The 18,102-nt window shown below is 41.1% G+C and overlaps 1 protein-coding gene across 1 annotated transcript; it reads left to right on the forward strand.

Moving 5' to 3' along the window:
* The first annotated feature begins 1,709 nt into the window (after positions 1-1,709).
* THUMPD1 (THUMP domain containing 1) lies at positions 1,710-16,801 on the forward strand. The gene is made up of 4 exons (XM_029576688.1): positions 1,710-2,376; positions 8,545-8,716; positions 11,847-12,095; positions 12,718-16,801. Exons 1-4 carry the CDS (start codon positions 2,170-2,172, stop codon positions 13,011-13,013), a joined length of 924 nt encoding a protein of 307 aa, XP_029432548.1. The 5' UTR covers positions 1,710-2,169; the 3' UTR covers positions 13,014-16,801.
* Positions 16,802-18,102: the final 1,301 nt, after the last annotated feature.

Below are 18,102 nucleotides of genomic sequence, written 5' to 3' on the forward strand. Positions count from 1 at the left end.
GAGAGAGGGAGCCTATTTGAGGGTGGGAGGGTGTGTGGGTGTGTGTTTGAGAGGACAGAGGGAGCCTGTATGTGGGGGAGGGGTGTGAGTACATGAGAGAGAGAGCCTGTATGAAGGATGTGTGTGTGAGAGAGGAACCTGTTTGAGGATGTGTGTGCGTGGTGGGTGTGTAAGAGAGAGGGAGCCTGTGTGAAAGGATGTATGAGAGAGTGGTCAAATTCTAGGAATGGAGGGCTGGGGGGGTGAAGATAGTGGAAGGGGTTGAGCTTGGAAGGGGAGAGAGTAGAGCTTGAGAGAACAGAGTGAAAGGGGTATGGCCAGGGCAGTAGGAAGAGAGGGTGGGAGGGCCACTCCTACAGTATACTTCTAGGGGAAATCTGCTTAAATAGGTTGATGCAATACCGTGCGCTGCAGCCAGCGCACGGCTCAACACGAGACTGGATATGCATTTTGGGTGCATGTACCTAATCCCCGATGCAAAATGGGGATTAGCTCATACAATCGAGCATGTAACTAATAGCACTCATCAAAGTACAAGTAGATGAGACTATTAGCCAGTCCCTTTGATGCAAAACTTTTCTCGCTCAGCCAATGAACCCTTGCAATGCAGCAAATTTTACGATAGCACAGGGCTGGCGTAAAAGCATTATAAAAAAACAAAATTCCTGCTGTGAACCTAGCTAGTTAGTATTGTGGCGATTCTAAGTAGGAGGGACCACAGAAAGTGGAATCATGAAAAAAAATGTCGGGGAGCTCAATATACACGGTCCAGGCCATGTGTAATACTGTGGGCACATATTGTGCTGGTAACGGTAGAAAATGGCGAATTGTATGGTGCGTCCATTTCCTAACCAGGGGTGAGAGCCATCTTTCCTAGGTGCCTGATACCGAGGAGGCGCTAAGGACACATCATTTACCCTGGCACGTCCTTTGGTACCAGAGCAGCTATTTTAGGGGTTCATTTATCCGTATGCGAAAAGGGCCTTTTCGCAAGCAACAGAATGCAAATAAGGGGGAGGGGAGGAGTTGGCGGTGTCTTCACTGATAATTATCGCTCAGCCAATGAACCCTTGCAACGCAGCAAGGTTACTAACATTATCGTCGGCGGTGGCGCTATTTGGTGTGAAAGTTGGCAGCCGGCGCACTGCTGTGGTGCGAAGGCTGCGGACTTTCGCAGGCCCAACCCCCCCCCCCCCCCACAGGATTCATCATTCTGCGAGGAATTATCAATCCAGGCCTTAAATATTAGATCGGGCACCATGGAGAGGTGGATCGGCACACATTAGGAGCGCCATTTTTACGTGCGCCATTATTGCACTGGCCTGAAAATATTTAAAACTGCATCTTTGAATACATTTTAAGTTGATTACTGAAAGACTGTGAGATATATATATATATATATATATAGTGCTATTTTGACCAATATAAAGTTTGCAGAATTTTAAAATTATGTGCGCAGAATTCCCCCGGAGCAAAGAATGCACTTTAAACGCTTTCACCGTTCCCAAATGCCTACTGCAAGTGCAGGAAACGGCCTCACATAATCAAGTTTCTAATGTAATTTTTCTCCGCACAGTCCCCTCCTCTGATGATTTAAAAAAAAAAAAAAACAAAAACAAAAAAAACAACAAACCGATTTACGCCCATAAGAGATCGGAGGAGTTACAGAAACCCGAACTACCGTAACTATGGGCGAGCGCTTGCAAGGCCTTCACCGGAGCAAGAAGGGACGGCGGCGGACCCGCAGCGGGAGAAGTGCAGCATTTGAGCGACCAGGAAAGTCTGGCAAGTGCATGTAAATAAAATAAGGCCAGGCTGGGGAAAGCGGCCGCGCGTGAAGGCGGCGCGCGGCTGAGCGGCCTCGGCACGCCCCGCCCCGCCCCCTCCGCCGCCATCTTGTTCCTCCCCGCTTCGGTAAGGCTTCGGGCCTGCTGCAGGACGCGCTGGGCTTTCGGGACTCCCTCATAGTTGGCGGCCGCTGAAAGCCTTGGACGCGCTGGTTTTAAAAAAAAATTAAATTAAATAACAACAGCCAGCAGTGTGAGAGGCGCTGCAACGAAGCCGCGGGTGGGAGATGCGGTAGCCACCGGCCCGAGCTGCCCCTCGCCCTGCCGCGCGCGGCCGACGTTTGGAAGTTGTTCTCGTTGCCCGCCCCCCGCACCTCTGGCCATGAGCTCCGAGCAGCAGCAGCAGAAGGGGAAGAAGAGGGAGAAGGCGCAGTTTGGGGGCTTTGCCAAGAGGCAGAAGGGCTCCAAGCAGCTGGAGGTGGGCATGCAGGGCATCCTCATCACCTGCAACATGAACGAGCGCAAGTGCGTGGGCGAGGCGTACAGCCTGCTGAACGAGTACGCGGACCGGCTGTACGGGCCGGAGAAGGTACGGGACGGGCCGCAGCCTGCCAGGTTCAGGGTTTTTTCACTTTATTGCCAGCCCACGAGACACCTCGGCGCCTCTTGTGCGCCCCCCCCCCCCAATCAATTTATGCCCCTTATCAACAACCTCGTTTGTGTTTGTTTGTTTGTTGTATTAAGTGACTTTAAGGAGTTACGGGTGCTTAACAAAGAGGACGCCTGGCTGCCAGTCTTTCCCTGAAAGTTTAAGCCTAACGTTACAGCAGAGTATATGCGATGTACACCTGCAGACATTTGATGAAGATAAGGGATGATAATATCACTATGTAACCAGAGCAAGAAGCCTATTTTCAGTAATATATACCTGCAAGCCTAATCCCGATAAAAAGTATACCCCCCCCCCCGGTCAGGATCACCATGTCTGCAACATGAATAAGATACTAAACATAAACGTTATTGGTTGTGGTAGGGGGGGGATATATATGGAGGTAACAGATATGATGATCTAATAAGCATTCGAAAGTAGGATAAAAACCAAAACAAAAAAATAGTTCCCTATGGTGAAAATAAGAACTTGCCAGAAGGGGATATAAAAACAAACAAGTGGTAATGGATGCCAAAAGCAAAAATGCTTTTATATCTCGCTTAGTCAGTTTCTTTAAGCGCTTGTATTAAAACATTTGCTTAAGGGTTTCAGAGAAACATTACATTACTTTAAAACAGGCTGCAGATTTGTGAACATATACACAGTCTAAAGAATAATTTATAAATATACAAATAAACAATGTCACCACAAGCACACAAAGAGAGGGAAATGATGATAAACCTGTATCACTATGAAGTCAGAAAAAATAAAAACAGAATCCAACACTTTCTTTATTAGGGCAAAGGATCTTCTGCCAATAAACAGTAAGTGCTACCGCACCAGTTGTAATGTTCTGCCATCTCCTGCATCTAGTAGAGGGTGACAGGAAGGGGATCTCAATAGGATCTGCTGGTTTCCCAGGTAATCCAGACTGGCCTTTGTTGGAAAAGGAATACTGGGCTCAGTGAGCCATTAGTCTGACTCAGAATGTCATAATGATATAATGAACCGGTATGATGTATGCATACTAATACCGGTATATAAAAGTTTCAAATAAATAAATAAATAAAAACATAATAAATAATGGCAGATAAAGACCCAAATGGCCCATCCAGTCTGCCCAGTGAGTTGCCTGGGTGGTAATTTGTTGCTCCATGCAGATACCCTCACCTTCTCCCGCTCTTTCTCCCCTTCCCATTTTTTCTGTTAAGGGTAATAACTGCTACTGCATGCAGGTTACCCCCACTTAGTAATGTTACATCTAAAGCTAGCAACGTTACCCTTTTTCTTCATTGCCATTAACCTTTTGAATTCCATCACTATTCTTGTCCTCACCACCTCTTCTGGGAGGGCATTCCATGCATCCACCACACTTTCCGTTAAGAAATATTTCCTGGCATTGCTTCCGAGTCTATCTTCTTGGAGTTTCCAATCATGACACCTAGTTCTACAGCTTCTTTTCCATTGGAAAAGATTTGATTTTTATGCATCATTCACACCTTCAAAGAATTAGAAAGTCTGTATCCTATCTTCCCTGTCCCTTCTATCCAGGTTATACATATAAATCGCTCATAAGTCTTTCAGTGCAGACCCCCACCATTTTCATTATTTTTCTCTGGACTGTTCCCCCCCCCCCTCCCCCCATGTCACTTCTTATATTCTTGTACTAAACACAAAGTTATACAGAGCTCCGAAAGCAAATGTGGGTTATCCTGACTGCAGTTAGTCTGATTTACTATGCAGAGTTTCCACAGATACTCAAAGAGAGATCAAAGGTGCTACAGTAGTTGCAGTCACCAGGGCAATTAGCCTTGTGAGCTGCACATGGTGACTCTTTGAATGCCAGCAGAGGTGGTGCCATTGGCCTGCATAGTATGAGCTGAGGAGGTTGTCCTCGTTTGCCCGGAGGAGGAAGAGCTGGTGCCTGCCACTGGATTGATGCACTGCGAGTAAGAGAGAGACTGGAAGGGGATGGGGGGGGGAGAGTGAAGGGGATGGTGGGGAAGGGGTTGAAAGAAATTGGTGGGAAGGGTTTGAGAGAGACAGACTGGGGGGGGAACCAGAGGGGGCTGAGAGAGACTGGTGGGGATGTTGAAAGACCCTCTAGCCTTGGCATATACAGTACACAGTGGCTTGCAAAAGTATTCGACCACTTAAAAAGTCAGCAGATTTGTGTAGATTACAAAGACACACAGATTGTTCAATAGTATGTTTATTGAAAACCAGTATGCTCTTAGATTTTAAAGGTCACAATTCATAATTTCTCTGCATTTTAAAAAAAATAAAATTAAACACTGAAAAATGCTGCTTGCATAAGAATTCAACCCCTTCAGACTAGTACTTGGTATAACCATCTTTTGCTGCAATAACAGCTTTAAGTCTGTTGGGATACATTTTTCTAGCCTTGCACACTGTTTGGGAGTGATTTTTGTCCATTTCTTCCTGGCATATTTACTCCGGGTTGTTCAGGTTGGTTGGATGATGCTTACGGACTGTAATTTTCAAATAGTGCCACAGATTCTTGATTGGCTTGAGATCTGGACTTTGACTTTGGCCATTGTAGATCATTCACCTTTTTTTGATCAGCCTGAGCTGCTTTTTGGCCTTGTGCTTGGGATCATTGTCCTGATGAAAGGTGAACTTTTCCCATGTTTTAGTGTTTTAGCAGACTGAAGCAGGTTGTCTTGCAGTATCTCCCTGCATATTGCATCATCTATCCGTTCTTCAGTTTTATAACAAGATGCCAGCCCCCGCTGAGGAAAAGCATCCCCACAACATGCTGCCACCCCCATGTTTTACTGTTGGGATGGTGTTTGTAGAGGAATGGGCAGTGTTAGACTTGTTTCACACATAGTGTTTTGCATTTTGTCCAAAAAGTTTCATTTTTGTCTCATGTGACCACAAAACCTTAACCAGCAGTTTAGCTGGGTCACTCTGATGCTTTCTGGCAAATTCTAGACATGCTTTGATGTGTTTATTTATTTATGTATCGAGTTTTATATACCGTCATTCGGTTTCGCCATCATAACGGTTTACAAGTTTCAATCGGAGAAAGATAATTTAAATGGGAAGTACAAAGATCATAATCATAGTCAGGTAAAAGTTACAGATGGGAACAGGTACAGTCAGGTAAAAGTAAAGTCAGGAAAAGGACAGAGCGAGGTAACATTAAGGTAGCAATTAATAACTGAGTGGAGTAGTTATGTTTACAGTTGGCAAAAATTAAGTGTTCAGGTAGTTATGTTGTCTGAGGGATATGGGCATGTTTGTGCCCGGATAGGTCAGTTGTGACGGGGCTGTTGGGTTGATCTTGGGTGTCTTTGTATGCTTTGATGAACAGCCAGGTTTTTAGATCTTTCTTGAATGATTTTAAGTTGGGTTGCATTCTTAGTTCGGTCGGAAGTGTTGTGCCATATTTTGGGGCTGACGAGGAAGAATGCGCTTTCTCGGGTTGTTGTGAGCTGTGCTGAACGGACGGAGGCAGTTTTCAGGAGGCCTTTGTTGTTTGATCGTAGGTTTCGTTGAGGTTTGTGAAGGCTGATGTTTATGGCTGATCAGTTTGATTGCTCTTTATGTATTAGTTTGTTTGTGAGGGTCAGTGTCTTGTATTCAATTTGGAATTTTATTGGGAGCCAGTGCAGGGATATGAGGATAGTTGTTATATGTTTGTTTTTTTGTACCTGTTAGGATTCTATTCTGGCAGCTGTGTTTTGTAGGATTTGGAGTGGTCTGATGTTGGAGAACGGTAGGCCAAGTAGTAGAGAGTTACAGTAGTCGATGTTGGAGAAAATGAGTAGTTGAAGTACAGTTCTGAAAGTTGCTGACAAATTCTTTTTGGCTAGGTAGGTCAGAAGAAATACAAGATGTATAATGAATGAAAGTTCATATTGTATAATGCACATTGCTTGTGACCTGGCTACAGAGAATTTTGTGCAAAGTGTTTTCAAATTTTGTGACAGGCTGGATGTACTTTGTGTTTATAAAAGCTTTTGCCTCATCTTCCACTGACTCAGGCACCAATGAAACATTGTCCGACGTCGGGACTCTGTTTCTGCATGTATTACGAGTATTGGAAGCAACAGCATCAACATAGACAGTGGGGTGAGCCTCAGATATTGACTTCCCCTGCATTGGCTACGTTTTCATTCCACCATTCGGGAGCCCTGTAGAGCAGCACTAACAGCCTTAGCTTTGGCAGCATTTGTTTGGGATTATCGGAGAGACTGTTTTGAGACACTGTCTAAAGCATTGTGAATTTTTGGACTGGCGTGGTAGCCAGTGACATTGTGTTCTCGCTGTAGTCTATATTAGAGATGTGCATTCGTTTTTGCCGAATTGGAAAATTTCAACGAAATTGTCCAATTCGGCATGTTTCGTGGAGCCCAAAAAACGATCGGGATTTTCCTGTTTTTCGCGAAAAATCGTTTTTCGGATTAGTGCGCGCTAACTCCCCGTTAGTTCGCGCTAACAATAACTAACAAGAAGTGACAAAATCTAACGGTTTTTGTAATGCGCACTAACGGGGAGTTAGCGAGCACTAACTCAAACAACGATTTTTCATGAAAAAAAAAAAGACCCGAACCGCAAAAAAAAAAAAATTTCCCCGTGGCAGCCGAAAAACGAAGAACGATACAAACACAAAAAGTGATTCACATCTCTAGTCTATATTGGTGGTTTTCAAAATTTTTTGGTTTAAGGATTCCTGTCATTATATCTTGTGAAATTCTGCTGAGTCCTAACTTTCTCTCCTTGCTCCTGGTCCACTGGTATAAATAAAACTGAACGGAGGCCATCAGGCATGCTCAGAAAGCTGGTTGAACACTGGTCTGTTTTACCATTTTTAGACATATGTAGACCTGTACAGATACACATAGACAGTCCATGGAGTTTACAGTCTAAGACAAACATACATGACAAAACGAGTCTATGGGGCGTGCATCTGTTGTAAAGTGGTTAGGATCTGATGCCTAAGTGCCTTTGCTTTGGGAGCTCTGTACAACATTGCTTATAGCAGGAAATAGAACAGCACCATTTATTAGCAGGAGATCCTTTGCCTCATTTAGAAAAGTATTGTTTTATTTAGTTATTTTTATATACAGACATTCAACATATGTTATCACGCAGGTTTACATGGAACGTGTTGTGTTGCTTACGTTGTAACAGGGTGAGTTAACTGGGAGAACATAACAAGGGGAGAATAATTTAACAAACAATGATTAGCTTTGAGAGAGGTTTTCTCTTATGAGTATTTATATACATAAGAAACTTGACATTCTGGGTTAAATGTGGTTTCAGTAGAACATGGCTTGATTCAGTAGGATATTTCTGTGAATAAAAGTTTGATATTTTGGGTTAAAAGCTGTTTCGGTAGACCAAGGCATGAAATGGATAATAAGAGGTTATTGGATTTTGTTTTGATTTTTCCTGACTTGAGTGATTTAGTTTATTTTTGTCATCCTCTTCATGTGTGTGTGTTTGTTGTGATAGTGTTTTTTACTTGTATATTTAAAAAATATCCTTTGGGCTGGGTACATGATTACATTATCATTGTGTTTTGCTCTATGTATCTGTTTGTACTGTTAGCCATGTGCTTTAACCACATATAAAGTGCAGGTAGTAACATGACAAGGTATGTGTGTTTATATTGTAACCATGCTTTATGTGGTTTGCCTTCACCATATTGAAAGTGAAAAAATATGCAGGCCAAGTGACATGACCATCACAGACATGAGAAGACGCTAATGTTTTGGTTGCACAGAGAAGACGAGTATGAAGTTTTAATGAGATAATTAATTACCATGGTTCATGAGTTATTTTATATTGCACAAGTTTAGTTCTACTGTTCTATGCACCCCTTGTTTCTATGTAAACCAGCATGATGTGACTTGTTCATGAATGCCGGTATATAAAAAACCTAAATAAATAAATAAAAATAAATATTTTGATGTTATATTTTTGTTTTTTAAGATTGTGTTGCTGTTCTTTTTTATAACAATTACATCACTTTGAAAGATTTCATTGTGAAAACTGGCAAACGATTCATACATTTTATATAAATAAATGCTAAGAATTAGAAATTAGGATGTGCCTTTTCCTTTGTGCCAATAGTTTACAGAAGAAGATGACCACTCTTCGGAAAGTGATGAGGAGGATGATGTTGAAACTGCTCTGAAGAAAGAAGTTGATGAGATTCGCACATCAACGGAAAAGAACCTGAGGAGATTCCAGTCTGTTGAGAGTGGTGCTAATAATGTGGTCTTTATTAGGACTCTCAGTGTGGGTGAGGATATAATTAAGCCACACGCTATCAAATAATACATCTAACAAAGCATGTTTTTGTGTGGAGAGGCTATTAATGTCTCTGTCATGTGCTCTTCATCTTGTGCTTTTAACAACTACCAGCAGCCTTTTGTGAAGTAGATGGTGGTGGTGGCGATATGTGAATAGACTGGTATGTTGGAGCCACATCATAGCATTAACTGTGCCACTTATCCACGGTTTAGAGCCTGGGAATATTGGTACCAGATTACTTCTAATTTTTCCTGTTTGAAGTTGATACCTCTTCTTTCAGTTTTAGACAAACCCGTTACAGAACAGAGGGAAAATTAAGGGATGCAGGTTATTGTATTTTAGCTTATTTGTTTTTAACTAAGGGATTTCTGTTGTTTCTTTTTCCGTACTGTAGTGAGGATGTTTTGTTTACACGTAGACAGTTCTTTTGATTTGAGAGGGAGACACGGCTATCTTAAAAGAAGCTGATGCCTTGTAATTTCTAGCGCGTGCCTTCTTTTTTTCCTGTTAGGCTGGCAGTGTAGGCAGAGCATATGACTACAAAGCAGTGGGATTAGTGTAAATTAAGGTCTTCCAGAGCAGAGGAAAAGGATCCAGCTCCCACCGATCTGGCAGTGTCTGCAAGGGGGGGCCCCCTACAGCACTTGCCCACCTTGGGCAAGTCACATACTTCCATTGCTTCAGGGTCTGATTTATTAAGGCTTTTCTCTCATTCTGTATCTGTGAGAAAAATGCTTAATACATGAGGCTCTTAGATTGTAAAGCCTCTGAAATTCCTACAGTACATGAATGTAATCAGGTATCAAGTACCTGAAAGGTGGAATATAAGTCAAATATATAAATGTCACTGCTACTGAGAGGTGGAATAGAAATTCTTTACTCTGCCTAGAAGTCTCAAACTTGATTTAAACAGGCTAATGCTAATTTTGGTTTTTTTTTTTGTGACCATGGATAGCTGTTCTAGTTTAAAATTGTGTTTCCACATGAGCACACAATCTTGGGCTGTGAGCAGAGTCCCCAAAAATTGGTCTAAGATTACCTACAGGTCAGTTAGATAATGAAGCCCCTAAATATTGTGTGATTTAGAAATCTGATTGTAGTTTAATGTCTTCTAAACATAATGGAGCTTTTGACTGTTATGATCTCATGTGGAAAGAAATGATTTATTCTGGTAATGATGTAGAACTAAAGTTAGAGAAGAAATGTATATATCTGGGATTTAAAGTGATTTGATTTTACACTAAATTTCTTGGTTTTGAACCAATTCTAAAGTATGTCCCCAGTTTTGGAGCTACTGCTTTATTTCAAATATTATTGTAATAGGGGGCTTGGATGATTCAGAGCCTTCTACTACTAGATTGCCAGTTCAGATCTGGCGTAGTGCAAGAGGGACCTCTAAAGGTAGCCTATGTGAAATGAATTGGTGATGTCAGCCCGGTTCCCAGTAGACAAGTGTCCACATCCCTGAAACCACCATCGCGGGTTGATAATAACCATCACAAGTGTTAACAGGCTTAGCAGAAAAGCTAGAGATTGCACCAGCATTGAGACAGAATTATCTTCTTATGCTTAGAAGTGTGGTCCCTCTGGAGCCACTCCCTTTTGCAGTCTTTGACTTTTTTCGTCTTCATCACTTCTTCTGGAAGGGCATTCCACGCATCCACCATCCTCTCTGTGAAGAAATATTTCCTGATGTTGGTTCTGAGTCGTCCCACCAGGAGTTTTCATTTCATGATCCCCTAGTTCTGTTGTTTTCTTTCCAACGGAAAAGGTTTGAAGTCCATGCATCATTAAAACTTTTTAGGTATCCAAATGTCTGTATCATATCTCCCCTGCACCTCCTCTCCTCCAAGGTGTACATATTCAGATCCTTCAGTCTCTCCTCATAGGTCTTCTGATACTGACCCCACACCATTTTGGTTGCCCTTCTCTGGACTGCCTCCATCCTGTGTCTATATTTTTTGAGATATGGGCTCTAGAACCAAAACCAGTACTCCAGGTGAGGCCTCACCAAGGACATCATCACCTCCTTTTTCTTACTGGTTATTCCTCTCTCTATGCAGCCCAGCATTCTTCTGGCTTTAGCTGTCACATAGCTTCGCCATCTTCAGATTACCATACTATCAAGGTCCGTGCACATCAGTCCCCACCCCCCCAATCACATTCAGCTCTTTTGGATTACCACATCCCAGATGCATGACTCGGAAAATCTTTGACTGCTCTTCAAGCTTTCTTAAATCGCTTTTCATTCTCTCTACTCCTTCAAGCGTGTCCACTCTGTTGCAGATCTCTGTATCATCCAAAAATAGACAAACTTTACCTTCTATCCCTTCCGCAGTGTTGCTCACAAAGATATTGAACAGAACTGGTCTCAATACCGATCCCCCAATGGCACTCCACTTAACATGGCTCTCTGTTCAACCAATTTATAATCCACGCCACCACCTTGGCGCTCACTCCCAAGCTTCTTATTTTATTCATAAGCCTCCTATGCGGGACCAAATCAAAAGCTTTGCTGAAATCCAAGTAGATCACATCAAGCACTCTTCCTTGATCCAATTTTTTAGTCGCACCTCTCTTCAAATTTCTACCCCTGGCCACAGCAATAGGACTCCACTGCCAGTAGTTGGTACAATTCTCCTAGGTCTAGGCCCCACCGAAACTCTCCCATTGGGTTCCAGGTCCTAAATTTTAGGCATCTGGTCGACCTAGTAGACAGAATTGTTCCGGTCCTTAGGAACAGCATATAATCTCATAATGTGAATGGCAAAGGTAAGAGATCTGCATTTGACTAAACTCAGATGATAAACCACTTAAAAAATACTGAAATATTCTTATCTGGGATTGTTTAGTTAGTGCAGGAATTACCCAAAGTTATGTCCATTTTTTTGCTTTATTAATGTGTATGTGTTTTTATGTTATCTGCTTAGTACAATTTGTTCGACACAAGGGGACTATAAGAATTTTAATACATAAATAAGAAGTTGCACATAAGCTTTCAGGACTATATAGGTCCCTTCTTCAGATAAGGGTTGGTGGTAATATGATATACAAAGTTAGATTTGTTTTCATAAATACAAGCTGTTCAACTTTGTGTTCTGTTTTTATGCTTTTTGCAGAACCTGAGAAGTTGGTTCATCATATTTTACAAGACATGTACACCACTAAGAAGAAGAAAGCGAGAGTTATTTTGCGAATGCTCCCCTTCTCTGGCACATGCAAGGCTTTCTTGGAGGATATGAAGAAATATGCAGAAACCTTCTTTGAGCCCTGGTTTAAAACGCCCAACAAGGGGACGTTCCAGATTGTGTACAAAGCACGTAACAACAGCCATATGAGTAGAGAAGAAGTCATTAAAGAATTAGCAGGTATAGAACATTCTTCTAAGGAGCAGGACTGTGCCTGAGACTGCATAATCATGTGCTTATATGTCTGTGTAATTTGTATGACAATTTGAAATAGATTTATTAGGATATAAAGTTTATATAAAACAGGTATGTCATTGGTGAATCCCTTTATTGTGCATTGGTTACTGTATAATCTGAGATTTTATAGAAAATTATACTTGCTGTTTAAAAAAATGTACCCACAGTATGATAGTTTTATAGTTTACAAATATTCATAACTCTTATGCAGTTCCACATCCCAGAACTTGTAACCCTTAAGCACCTATTCAGCAAAATTGTGAGGACTACTCCTCAACTATCTTTCAAGTTACACATAAAAATGTGGAATTGAGGTATAGATAGAACTATAACCTCTGTAAATGGATCCATATATTTTTTTTTACTTTTTAAAAGTATAGAAAAATAATTAATCTCCATTTTCTCAAAGTTTTGGCCTCTCAGTTTTGAAGTTTCCTTTGGTAGCTCCTGGGATATTTGTTTCCAAATCGGGCCATGATTTATCTCTATCCCTTTCATCTAGCGGGAGGCAGAGATGACTAATATAAGCCTAACCTATCGTAATAAACTGCTTTTCCTTTTGTAGGAATTGTAGGAAACCTAAATCCAGAAAACAAAGTGGATCTTAGTAATCCAGAGTACACCATCGTGGTGGAAATTATAAAAACTGTGTGTTGCCTGAGTGTGGTGAAAGACTACGTACTGTTCAGAAAGTATAACCTGCAAGAGGTGGTTAAATGCAACAAGGAGGAGATGCAGGAGAAATCAGCCACGGCCACAACAGAAGAAAAGGTGGCGGAGATGAAACCGAAGGAGGGCAGTAAAACTGAGCTGCGGGAGCAGGACTGTAATTTAAGTGCAGGCGATGCTCGTGAGAAATAGAACAACAGAGTCTGGAAGACTCCAAAGCACACGGCCCGTCAAGCTGCGATGGATCTGCTTTACACAGCTCTCTTTCAAAGAGAAGTCTTTTTTTTTTTTTTTTTTTTGCTTCATTTGTGTGGAGCTTCTTACATTTTTAACATTTCATGAACTTTACGAGCTGTTTATGTTGCTTAATAGTAGCTGATAGTGTTTTGCTTTCCAAAGTGCTGCAGATGGGCAGGGTGAAGCGCTGTTGTGGACAAATGCAGGAGCATCAAGGTTGATTGTTGCGGGGTTGGAAGGCGTGACTTGTTAAATCTTTATAATTTGAGAGCTGCTTGCTTAAAACTGTTGCAGTTTAGAAGGTGACTATGCACTGTCACAGGATTTGTGTTCATTTAATATACTATATGCTGTTGACATTTTCTTACAACACGAGTGTTTATTGCATGTGTATTTGGTACAAGGCGCACAAATCGAGAGGCTCTGACAACAAAACCTGCAAGCAGTGATGCACTTATGTAATAAGAGAAACCATCAGCAGCAAATTTTGATGTATTGTAAACCTATAGGTGCGTTAGAATAATTTTAATTTTTTTTTCTAATTTACAAAAATAGAGTAAAAGGTTTTTATATGGCTGGCGGTAAAGTGGCTGCCTCTGAATCACAGATAGTGTTGCCGCTTGCATGGCATCAGTCTGTCTAATGGCTTATTCGTCTGAATGCAGCCTCTGGTGTTTTATGATAGAGATTTTAAGAACAGTGGCAGAACATTTCAGAATATATCTGCCAAGTTTCTCAACTCCTGGTTTTTTGAGACCATCCAAGTGTCAGATTTATTTATTTTGGGCTTGGCAGTTTCCTCCTGATCCTTTTGGCTTCCTATTGCTTTAATATTTTAAAGCCCAGCGGGGAGTGAGGCTGTGGTCAGCTAGTTACAGCTATTAATAGACTGCCATGCCATCCCTCTTACACACAGTAGTGTTAGTAGGATTGCCCCTTACACATCCATATAAGAAATTTTGAAACTAAAAAATAAATATTTTATGCATAACTTTTTTTGTAAATAATTTTAATTCTGTGGTATGTGTGCTAAGAGATACACAAAACTGAACGGGCAAATACAGAATATCAATGATTGATAAAAAGCAAACATAAAACAAATATAGCCTGAGACAAAACTACGAATGTATACATTGTTGTATTGAAAAAAGTCTCCCTTGGTCTACCCCAAACTAGTAACAACCTACATCTTAACATCCTTACATCCCCCATAGACTTTAATACTACACACACATCCATCACTGTCCATTCATATTTCTTGATAACAAGTTCACATATGAGCTGTCCAGAGAGCAGACACTGTAGTATACATCCATCCCAAACATCTACTGTAATGTTCACAATAATCTAGGGGCAGTCTAATCTGATATGTATCCTAGTTCCTCTGCACTGTTCTGAGACTGTTGGTAGTAGGACAAAAAAAGCCTTCCACATGGATACATAATCTGCATCACCCACACGTTTTGTTAACCGCATATCTAAATTTTTCATGTGCATAAGTGCGTGCATTCTAATTTGCCAGTTTATTAACGCTGGTGGGTTCTTCTCAATCCATATGACCAGTAAGCACGTGCAAGCTAATTGTAAAGCCAAATAGATCAACTTTTTTCTAACCACTTGTGAGCCCAGAAATCATAACTAGGTCTCCCAATAACAAAGTTTCCCCTGTAAAGGGCAGCGACACTCCTGTACGTTTCCATATTTCTTGAAAGATGTTGACCCAGAAAGCCATAATAGTCCAACAGAGGAAATAATTATGTACCTGGGTACCATTTCCCTCATTACATTTAAGACAAGCGGAGTGGTATCTAATTTCATGTGATATCGCTTAACATTATCAATATATGAATGGTGTAACAATTTAAATTTCATTTCTTTCACCGTAGACTCAATATTCCACTTGTTTGCAATACAAAAGTAACATTGCATTTTAGTTAAGGTAGTATATCCACAACAAACGCTGCACTCCAGAACCTGCATAAACCTTCCAACATGGGAAAGGGGTGGTGGTTTTTGCAAAACAAGTGCTAATATGCAACAGAATTCCTTTTCCCCCTACTTTCCCATATCCTCCAACAGTTTTTTGTTTGTTTTTTTTCAACCTGAAGATCAGGCTCACTTGTAGAGTGAACATTTTTTCAGGTTGGTGAAAGTTTGCGTAATATTATCAGGACTATATAGTTGCACTATACACTTCAAGCCATTTTCTTTACAGAAATGAAACACACTTATGTTCATCCCTAGTACAAACTTGGTTACCTACTAATGGCATTAGGAAAGACACTTTCATTTATTTTATTTTTTTATTCCTTTCTATCCCCGAAACCATTTCCGTGCGAGTATGACAGCTCCTGTATTAATCGGCCTAGTTTGCCCCCTCCAACGTGTAATAGATAGAGAGGAAAACAAGGGCTAGTCAAAACCCTCCGTGAGCCCCACTCTACAATTGGCATAATCTCCAGAATACCACTCCCATAAAAATCTCAACTGGCAAGCAACATATAACGTAACTGCAAATTAGGCAAATCAAGTCCACCCTGTTCCTTGCTCCTAGATAACTTATCCTGGCATTCTTACCATGCCAAATAAATGTGAGAAAAGTCCTTAACTTTGCCACATCATCCCACATCAGCCACCGGGGTGGCATTCGTAGCTTGTACAAAATCTTAGGCAATATGGATTTCTTTAACAAAACACATAAACCAATAAGGAGAGGGGCAGATCTCTCCATATCTTCAATTGATTTTCAGTTTCAGAAGTGTGGGGTTTTTTTATTAAAGGCATATAAAATATTAAGGTCTCCTAGCACCCACACACACCCAGATATTTCAGTTTCAAAGGAGAACTCTCCTGACCATGTCTGTGTGGCTTTGCCTCTGATATATCCATGTTTAATTTTAGTCCTGAAAATCTTTGAAATTTCAAAAACGTCTCTCATAATTTGGATCCCTAGCCCTGGTTCATCGATAAATAGTAGAGCGTCATCTGCGAACATAGCTGTTTTCATACTTTCTGACTCCACCATTATTCCCTCAAGTGTATTGCCAGCAGTTCTACAGAGAGAAATAAATAATAGAGACATGGGACACTTTTATAAATTCCGTGTGATGGTGGTACCTTATTGCTTGCATTTGGCTGACATAGCTGTTCACTTTGCAGTCCTCACAGCAGCAGTATTTATGTTAATAGTTTTTAGTTGATGGTGATAATGGGCATATTATGGCCATTTAATACCCTGTTTCTGGAAAACTCAACCATTCAAAACGAAAGCCTCTATGGCTTGGATATGTTAATACAGTACTTTATGTTGGAAAAAATCTACATTATTAGTAATAAATGAAGTTTTGCAAAACTTCCAGTTTGTTATAGTTTCTGTATGTTTAAACATTAGACTCTGAACGACTCTTCTCCTGGCAAAACTCCTTTTCAGATTTTTTGTTTATCATGTGGCAGCTGTAGACATTTGAGTCCTATGGAGATTTTTCTACTGAACCAGGCTTGGTATAATATATTGCATTACTGTATTCTGCTTGCAAAATAGAGCTTTTTTTTTGTTCTAATTCTTCAGGGGGAAACTTTTTTGTGACTTGTATGATAAAACCATTTGGAGACTGGTACATAGTTTATTGTGCAACATTTTACATGTTGATGGTGTATCTAAAGTTTTTACATTTTTTGTTATTGAGAAAGTTGAAACTGTATATGTGAGTTTAAAACAGTTATAAAGGTTGCCTTGTGGGTTTTTTGGTTTGTTTTTATTGCTATCTAGATTTTTGTTGTTAAGACTTTTTTTTTTTTTTCACTTGCTTTTCTCTCTTGATTGGTAATGGTGATCCCATGTTCAAATTAGTGACACAGCGAACGAGAAGGCCTGACATGCAATATTTTCGTTCTGTTTGAAGCAGAACTAAAAAACCATAACAGCTTTGCTGTTTTCCTTGCTGACATTCAAGCAGGGCAGATTACAGTTCTGAGAGCAGGCCGCATTCTTGTGAAAACTGGATTCACTCGCCCGACAAATCAAACGTGTGCATTTTCACAATTCAAACCAATGCAGATTCTAGGAGAAGGATGTGGGCCCGTTTCTTTCTGCTTAATATTTTCATGATTTGTTGGTAGTTTCCCAGGTTTCTTTTAAAATATTTTTCACCAGCCATTATTTATAAGCATTTCATGTTCCACCTTTTTTCCCCCCGAGGCTGATTACATAAATCCACCTTTGTAAAAATGAGGCGAGCTAGTGAACAGAGGGCTGGTTATCTGCAGTTGGAAAGAAGGACTTCTTAATTTGGGTTAAGCTGTTGTGTGGCCTCAGGGCTATGATAGGCATAAAAGCACGCTCCTGAGGTGGGTACGTGTTTGAACAAAAGTTGCTCATCTTCAGTCAAAGTTCGTTGACCTTCATTTATTTTTGTTTCCATTTCACCCCCTTCGCCCTCATGCCCCTCTGCCGGCAAAGGGAGGCAGCGAACACGGTTTTCCTTGGTGACATCCTTACCACTACTTAGAGGCTTTGTGTTCTTTGCCTCCCAACAGATGGTAGGACAATACTGCTGGTGCAGAAGGAGTTTCACGAAGTCCTGCCTCCCCATTTTTCTTGGGGGGTTGGCAGTGATTAAAGGTTATGCACCTGGTAGGCCCAGTACAGCGAGCCCACGGTGAGACCAGAGGAGTTTAATTTAAGTATTGAAAGGAAAAAAAGATTAGAGGAGTGAAGGAATCCTGTGCTGAAGAGAAGATCCTGCTTAACTTGCTTCTCTCGCTCCCTCCGCCCCCTTCTGCTTCATCTTGGGCTTGAAGGCCAGCTAAAGTTGAAAAACAAGTAAAGAGGAGCTAGAGGGGCTTCGGTACTTCCCACTTGTCTCGAGTGCACTGGTATAGCATGATGAAACGCAAGGAGACGTTTTTACTCGTTAATTTTCTTTCCATGAATCCTGCTTACAACAGTCTAGGGACCCTCCTGGGAAACCGGGCTGAATTGAGGAGGAGGAAGTCTTTGTCAGTCTTATAGAGGGGTAGATCCTTCAGTCAGCCTCTGGTTTGT

This window comes from Rhinatrema bivittatum, chromosome 14 (genome assembly GCF_901001135.1).
Source record: "Rhinatrema bivittatum chromosome 14, aRhiBiv1.1, whole genome shotgun sequence".
NCBI lineage: Eukaryota > Metazoa > Chordata > Amphibia > Gymnophiona > Rhinatrematidae > Rhinatrema > Rhinatrema bivittatum.

What these genes read in the sequence shown, in the direction of transcription:
- THUMPD1 (XM_029576688.1), top strand. Translation starts at nt 2,170, where the DNA reads ATGAGCTCCGAGCAGCAGCAGCAGAAGGGGAAGAAGAGGGAGAAGGCG. An exon ending in GGCTGTACGGGCCGGAGAAG is followed by an intron (nt 2,377 to 8,544) that starts GTACGGGACGGG and finishes TTGTGCCAATAG; the next exon opens with TTTACAGAAGAAGATGACCA. An exon ending in TATTAGGACTCTCAGTGTGG is followed by an intron (nt 8,717 to 11,846) that starts GTGAGGATATAA and finishes TGCTTTTTGCAG; the next exon opens with AACCTGAGAAGTTGGTTCAT.